The sequence below is a fragment of the Prunus persica genome, chromosome G8 (assembly GCF_000346465.2).
Source record: "Prunus persica cultivar Lovell chromosome G8, Prunus_persica_NCBIv2, whole genome shotgun sequence".
Lineage (NCBI taxonomy): Eukaryota > Viridiplantae > Streptophyta > Magnoliopsida > Rosales > Rosaceae > Prunus > Prunus persica.
The window spans coordinates 8,545,890-8,554,134 of record NC_034016.1 but is presented as its reverse complement, the minus strand read 5'-3'; the positions used below and the strand labels follow the sequence as shown (position 1 = coordinate 8,554,134).

Below are 8,245 nucleotides of genomic sequence, written 5' to 3'. Positions count from 1 at the left end.
GCAGGAGAAGAAGTCATTAACATTGACAAGAACAATAGATTGAACATATATTGCGTCATCATAATTCCCGACTTGTTTACCATCTTTAATTTGGAATTTGTGATGCTTCTGCTAGAACCTTCCACATGAAATAAAATAGAATGCTAATAACACTTATACCGAAGTCAAAATGATCAACAAGTTCACAATTATGGGAACACAATCTATGCTCAACCCATTCTTCTCCTCAAAGTAATGATTTTAGATTAATTTAAAAGGAAGCATTTTTTAAACAATCCCAATTGTTTCGGAAGGTGAAGTTACCTAGTAAAGTACAAGTAACTGGGTAGTTGGTCATGGGAGGTTCAATACTATTGGTATTATCCAACGTAGGAGACCAAATTAGTTTTCTATTGGCGAGAAAAGAGTAGAAAATGTATTTCTACTTTGTCCAGTAGCTCTTGGATTGTGGCACAAGCTCTTAGGAGAGGCAAGACAAGCTCTTTGGAGAGGTAAGGTTGTGGTTGGTGTCCTGGCCTCTTTTATATCATTTTATTTGCATAACATTGTGCTTTCCGGGGAGAAGGCTAAAGTTTGGTGGAAGTGCAGGGTTATGCCTGGGTTTTTGGTTGGTTTGTTCTGAAAGAAATTCTCGAATATTTGAGGAAAAGTTAGGGAAGGAGATGTAGGGTGAGGCTTTTGTTATTCCTTGCTGCCATTGGTGGTGGCTGTATTTAGAGATTGTGCTTTCTTCATTCTTCATTCTGATTGGCATGCTGCTGTCAGTTGATTTTGGGAGGATTAGCATTAGAATGTTTTAAGTCATATGTTAACTTGTGCATCTATGAAGGAGGTGGAGTTTTAGGTTTTCAGCAACTTAGCATTATCATGTTCGGAAGATGGTAATATTTAAACTTAGATTGTAATTATAAACCAACCAGTATGATGAATTTTCACCTTGGACTATATATTCTATGATGGGAATTCTTCTGTACACTAGCTTTTGTTGGTCTGCTGCCATGCATCTTTGTTGCTTAGCTATGTTTTGCAGTCTTTGTTGCTTTGTTTAGCTTGTATCTTCTAGTCAGATGGACGACTTGTTCCATTCCTTTTTAATGAATTATGTTCCTATGGAAAAAAGAAGAAAAATTCACGTTGGACAGGTATGTAGGCAACTGATGGTAACTTTCAATTGTGCTTCACAAAAACAGTTAATCCAGTTGCCTTATCTGCGGCCACTGGAGAAAGTGTGCAGTTTTATCCAATATGGATTAATAGATTAGTATTCCTTATACTTCATCATCTGCCTTATGGTTCATCCCGGTGAAAGTATCCAGTTTCTTTAATATGACTTCATAGATAGATATGGTTCATCTAAATCGGACTTGAATTTTGTACTGAAAGAGGGAACCTTGATACAAGAGTTCTTTTCTTGGAACATGTATCTTCCTTTTTGTTTCTTTACCCATGTTGCTTTTTTCCTTTTCTTTCTTTCTTTCTTATTCTTTTCTTTTATGTTTAGAATTTGGTTTTTGCTAACCTTATTTTTCATTCAAGGGAAGGAGTTAATGATACTGAAAGCTAAACTATTGAATTATGGAGATGTATGCTTTCTTTGCATAGGGCACAAATATTGTGATTGGAATTTCTTCTAATAATAAGTATATTTAATTGCAGGATTTCAGTCTTGGAAGGAAAATAATAATTGCTTTTCAGACCCTTGGGGTTGTCTTTGGTGATGTTGGAACAAGTCCATTGTATGCCTTCAGTGTCATGTTTAAAAAGGCACCTATTAATGGAAATGAGGATGTTATTGGAGCAATGTCACTAGTCCTATACACCTTAATCTTGATCCCCCTGCTTAAGTATGTGCTGGTTGTTCTTTGGGCTAATGATGATGGTGAAGGTATGCCAGACGTCGTAAATCAAGCCTTCATTTTCTGTCATCTTCTCTCTCTCTCTCTCTCTCTCTCTCTCTCTCTCTCTCTCTCTCTCAATACAAACCTACCTATTATGTATGTAGTACTAAAGAAAATGTTTGCCTGAATGTGTATTATCTATTTTATGGCTATTTTCCAGGTGGTACATTTGCTTTGTATTCATTGATCTGTCGACATGCTAAGGTCAGTCTTCTTCCAAACCAGCTTCCGTCAGATGCCCGGATATCAAGTTTCAGGCTAAAGGTGCCATCTCCTGAACTCGAGAGATCTTTAAAAATCAAGGAAAGGCTCGAGGCTTCTCTGACTCTGAAAAAGCTTCTTCTGACATTAGTGCTTGCTGGTACTGCTATGGTGATAGCTGATGGGGTTGTTACCCCAGCTATGTCAGGTATTTGCACAATCTGTTATTTTATTTGTTGTTGCAACTGATCAACCTACTATTGATGTAAGAAATGAAGAAATACTGCAGCGGTTCTTCTGGATGTATTGCTCTAAATTGCAAAGAGTGGGTCTGCATAATTTTTTTATGTTTTGTATTACATTGTGTTTGCTTTTTAATTTTCTTGTTCTTCTTAATGCAGTAGTGTCAGCTGTTAGTGGTCTAAAGATTGGAGTAGATGCAATTAAGCAAGGTATTGTTTACGCTGTTGAGCAAGTCTCACAAATTTGTCTTTGCTTTTGTTTTTAGTATTTTTTGGGTGGGGGGTTGATATATGACCATAGTTGCCAGTTTACATTTATGATTCTATTGGAGGGGCTACACAGTCTCTCATCAAACCACAGTTGCTTTTAGCTTGATGCAGCTTGATTTGTGGTGAGCACAAGGAAGTACTACCTTTTGTTTTTGTGTCTCAGCATTAAAAGTGTAATTACTGTGCAACTCTGATGTGAAGCATGAATATGACCTCTTCTCTTTTCCTCATTGAACCGGAGTTACTGGTAGCTTTGTGCAGTTTGACTTGTGGTTAGCAAAAGGAAGTACTATCATTTTGTGTGTCTCTCAGCAGTAAAAGTGTAAATAGTGTGTCTGTAGTACCATTTTAAATTTGTTCTAGGTAAATCCTGCCTCATCAGGACATGCCTGAATGCTTCCAGTCTGATGGTTAAGTAATTACTGAAGGTTATAAATTTGAGAATTTTGTTTATTATATCTTATTTATTTTTGGTTCCTTTTACCTCTTATATCTGCCTTTAGGGCTTCCTCTGTTGTGTTGTATCGATTTCTCAAAGCTCAAAATGCTCGTATATACACATGGTTCTAAGTTTTGACCAAATCATGCATGATTCATCTCATGAAAGCAGTTTTTTGAAGTGGTTAACTGGGTAGAAAATCTTTGTTTCCTATTCCTTTTCCCCTCTCTCTCTCTCTCTCACTCGGGTTTTTATTTCATCGTTGTACATATGATAGCTGCTTATGTTGTTTTAATGTGACCTACTAGTTAATATTTACTATCCTTTTTTCTTAAATTTGGGTGCAGATCAAGTGGTGATGATTTCAGTTACCTTTCTTGTAATTTTATTCAGTGTACAGAAATTTGGGACAAGTAAAGTTGGACTGGCTGTAGGCCCTGCCTTATTCATATGGTTTTGTTCCCTTGGGGGCATTGGGATTTACAACCTTGTTAAATATGACAGCAGTGTGTTGAAGGCATTCAATCCTGTTCACATCTATTACTTCTTCAAGAGGAACTCGACTAAGGCTTGGTATTCTCTTGGGGGTTGTCTTCTGTGCGCTACAGGTAATCAATCTGGAAAACTTGGACTTTGGGGATGCGTGAGAGTTGCTATATTTGTCCTTTGTAAATGTTTGCAACCTTGATTCCACTTGTAAATTTGGTCTACTATTTTGTGTAATTAATTTTTTTTCCCTTTTCTTTTATGAGTTTTATTGTTCTATTTTAGCATATGAGTGGATTACTTTCAACCCGAAATAATTTTCCTTAATAAAAAAATTTCTGTTTCTTACCCAAAAAAAAAAAAAAAAAAAGCATACAAATTATCTTAATGTCTGTATTCCTTCACAATGTGACTCGGTCAGGAAACAAATCCATTAATGTTTTATGGTGAACTGAAAATTCTACCACCTTACCTAGATTGATTTTAGAGTGTTGGTGGCTTCGGTAGCAGAGTTATTGGCGGTCTTATAGAATGCTTTATTGGTCCAATCTAGGACAGATAGAAAGGGTATGAACGTTGGAGTCTTTGGGAGTATTAAATCTTATGCCAAAAAAAATTATGGTCTTGTCTTTCTCCCTTTAGTGCAATTTGGAAGGCCAAAATACCTCATGAGTAATGGGTGTTGGCCTGGATTATGGCTCATGGTAGGGTGCTTACTCATGATATGGTTCAGAGGAGATGGCCTTTATTGGTGTCTCTCTACCCACTGGTGTGTGATGTGTGAAAGTGCTGTTGAGAAGAGTTCAGGTCACCTGTTGCTCCATTGTCTTATTGCTTTGACCTTGTGGAGAAGAGTGTTTAGGGAGGCCCATTTGAGTTGGGTGAGGGCGACTCCAGCTTTGTGTGTTGCATTATTGTGTGAGAGGTAGAAGTGTTTTGGTGGAAAAAGTTGGGTAGGTGTTGGTATCTTCAGAATTGAAGGGTAGTTCTTTTCGAGCTAGATTGGAATTCTGCTGTAAACCAGTTTTTGTTGGTCTGCTGCAATATGTCTTTGTTGGTTAGCTATGCTTTGCAGTCTTTCTTTAATTCTTTAGCTAGCGTCTTCTACCTAGTAGACAAGTGGACAACTTTTCCGCTGAATGGTTTTGTTCCTTTTTAATGAAAGAAAAAAAAATTCTGCCAACTCTATCCCTTAGCTTGCATTCTTGTGTTTCCTTTTGAAAAAAAAAAAAAGAAGAAAAAGAGGTGTTAAGCTTTTATATGCAAATGGTGAATATTGATAGAGGTGTTAAGCTTATTATGCAATGCGATCTAATTTGTGTCTTTTATGATTTATGATGAACTGTGAACCTATTTATTCATTTTTGTCAACTACATATTTGTGTGTTATTGTTATTGATGGCATAGTATGTGTCAGGTTCTGAGGCAATGTTTGCGGATCTTTGCTACTTTTCTGTTCGATCAGTCCAGGTAAAGAATGTAGAAATAAGTGGTTTTTGGATAAATTTTTCTACATTTTTTGATGATACATCAAAGTGTCTCAACCTATGGTGTTGGCCTTCGCATTACTTCAATTCTAATTAATTTACTGGGTACTTTTTCTTTGCAGCTTACGTTTGTGCTTCTTGTTTTGCCATGCCTTATGTTGGGTTATTTGGGTCAAGCTGCATACCTTATGGAGAACCCAGATGGAGCTGAGCAAGCTTTCTTTTCTTCTATTCCAAGTAAGCTTCAATGGTTTTTTCCCTCGAATTTGTCATCTGTTTGGACTTTCTGCGAATTTTTCAGGAGTCACACTTGTTCACTAATTCTTGGATATGTTATTTACTCATTTAATATCCCTTTGCATTTTGGAACATTGTATTTGCATAAGTTCCAGATGGAAGTTAATTCTGGAGAAATCATACCATGTCTTTGTCTGCAGATGCTGTTTTCTGGCCTGTGTTCCTCATTGCTAACATTGCTGCATTGATTGCTAGTCGTGCAATGACGACGGCCACATTTTCATGCATAAAACAATCGATGGCACTTGGTTGTTTCCCTCGCCTTAAAATCATACATACCTCCCGGAAATTCATGGGGCAAATTTATATCCCTGTCGTGAATTGGTTTTTGCTGGTGGTTTGCCTGGTGTCTATCTGCACTATTTCAAGCATTGATGAGATTGGAAATGCATATGGTAATACTCATTATGTTCCAAAGCATTTAGTCTCATTTCTTGTTCAACTTTGATCTTTGTTTGTTAACGAACTCTTAAGGTTTTAAATTTGGGTTGCTTGTATATGTCTTATAAACTGACTTGTTTTCCATTAACTGACTGTTAAGGTTTGTATAGGATCTGAAGAAATGTTTTGCACCTTGTAGTAGTCACCAATATTTACACTTGCCTAGACAACTTAGTTTTCTTTCAACACTCTAGCCTCCTCTTCTTATTGCTTGTGTGTGTGCTGTTATTTTGTCTTAAAGCTATCCCCTCTCTGCTATTTATTTATTTTTATAAGAAAGTTATCCTTTTTCTTCTGTTGTTTACTCTAGTCCCTCAATTAGATTATTTATATTTTAATGCTGAAGAGCAAATATCATGCGTTTCAAAATTTATCAAGTTCCTTAATTTAGAATTTTATTGAAGAAAATTATAGTGGATAATAAAATCAATAATCCGTTTAAGAAGTGCAAATTTGCATCTGTTATAATATTTTATTGTTTAAAATTCTTTATGTTTAACAACAATTGTACTAATTAGGAGCCTTTGTTATTTTTTGTTAGATGCATTGCATACTACTTATTTCATCTTTTATGGATATACCATCTAAACTCCATGGAATATCTCTTTTTGTATTTGGTGAATTTCGGTTTTTTTAGCTCATTTAAAAATTTATTCTCTCTAAATTGGAACCTTATAGGTCAGTCCTACTTAACTTCTTAGGACATTCCAAATAACTTATATACGTTCTCATGAATAATTTCAACAGTTACCATCAATTGTGTTTCTTGTATCCCCATGGATGAACTTAATTTTTGCATAAAATCAATTTAGATACAGGTTTTTAATTTCTTGATAATGACCCTCTTTTACTACAGGCATTGCTGAGCTAGGAGTGATGATGATGACGACCATTTTAGTAACAATTGTTATGCTTCTTATATGGCAGATAAACATTATCATCGTGCTGAGTTTCATAGTAATTTTCCTGGGGTTGGAATTGACCTTTTTCTCGTCAGTTTTGTGGAGTGTGGGAGATGGAAGTTGGATAATTTTGGTCTTTGCCATAATTATGTTTTTTATAATGTTTATCTGGAACTATGGAAGCAAGCTTAAGTATGAAACTGAAGTCAAGCAAAAGCTGTCAATGGATTTGATGCGGGAATTGGGTTGCAATCTTGGGACAATCAGAGCACCGGGAATTGGCTTGCTTTATAATGAGTTGGTGAAGGGAATACCAGCAATTTTTGGCCATTTTCTAACCACACTTCCAGCAATCCACTCGATGATCATATTTGTATGTATAAAGTATGTTCCAGTTCCTGTAGTGCCTCAAAGTGAAAGGTTTCTTTTCCGGCGTGTCTGCCCAAAAAACTACCACATATTTCGTTGCATTGCCAGGTAAGATGCTAAATACCTGTAATTTAGGAGAGTTGAGTGTTACCTTTGTTGAATCTTGTGCAAAATTTAGAGCTGAGTGTTTTTCCCTTCGTTTGCCTTCCCTGTCTGATGTCATAACTTCAACAGGTATGGCTACAAGGATGTTCGTAAAGAAAGTCACCAGACATTTGAACAGCTACTAATTGAGAGCCTTGAGAAATTCATTCGTCGGGAAGCTCAGGAGCGGTCACTAGAGAGTGATGGGGATGATGGTGATATAGACTCTGAGGACGTGACTTCGTGCTCAAGAGTTCTCATAGCTCCCAACGGAAGTGTCTACTCACTTGGTGTTCCTCTCCTGGCTGAGTACAAGGAGTCAAGTGAGCCTATATCAGAAGCAAGCACATCAGAGGAGGTGAAGCCAGGGCCTCCTGCAGACCAGACAGCTTATGATGCTGAGCAGAGTATTGAGAGGGAACTATCTTTTATACGCAAGGCCAAAGAATCGGGGGTTGTCTATCTTCTTGGTCACGGGGATATTAGGGCCAGGAAAGATTCCTGGTTTATTAAGAAGTTAATCATCAATTACTTCTACGCCTTCTTGAGAAAAAATTGCAGGAGGGGGATTGCCAATTTGAGCGTACCCCATTCGCATCTAATGCAGGTTGGGATGACATATATGGTTTGAAGGGCGATTTTGCTATGAAAATAAGGCAAATCTGAACTTTTACACCAGAGTTGAGACACGAACGCAGCTGGTGTTATGGAAGATTGATGTGGCACACGACTTGTTGCTGCAATTTAAAACCATGAGCTTCTGGAATTTCATTGCCCTCCCTATTTGATTGTTGGCCATTTTGGTCCTCCAATCCTTGAGGATGTCACATCTCCGAAGTTTTGTACTCCTTGGCTTGTCTTCCATGCATCGATTTTTGCGGTTATGCATTTGGAAAGTGTACTGTAATTACGATGTCAAAGTTATGTGAATGTGATTTATAATGCACATCCTTCCACATCCAATTGTTTTGACATTGAAACGACTATTGTTGGATTGGCATTCATATAACTTGTATAGACATCATAGGAAATTGAAAATTATATTACGCACTTTATTACCATTCTCCTA

The 8,245-nt window shown here is 36.9% G+C and overlaps 1 protein-coding gene across 1 annotated transcript in view; it reads left to right on the top strand.

Annotated features, from left to right (window-relative positions):
* Positions 1-8,245, top strand: part of LOC18767820 (potassium transporter 7) — a 9,701-nt gene extending 1,456 nt beyond the window's left edge. The window contains exons 2-10 of the mRNA XM_007200632.2: positions 1,657-1,885; positions 2,059-2,307; positions 2,501-2,551; positions 3,398-3,658; positions 4,954-5,006; positions 5,146-5,260; positions 5,461-5,715; positions 6,618-7,140; positions 7,267-8,245. Of these exons, the coding sequence (XP_007200694.2) occupies positions 1,657-1,885; positions 2,059-2,307; positions 2,501-2,551; positions 3,398-3,658; positions 4,954-5,006; positions 5,146-5,260; positions 5,461-5,715; positions 6,618-7,140; positions 7,267-7,807 (2,277 nt within the window). The 3' untranslated portion in view covers positions 7,808-8,245. The remainder of the gene's footprint in view (positions 1-1,656; positions 1,886-2,058; positions 2,308-2,500; positions 2,552-3,397; positions 3,659-4,953; positions 5,007-5,145; positions 5,261-5,460; positions 5,716-6,617; positions 7,141-7,266) is intronic.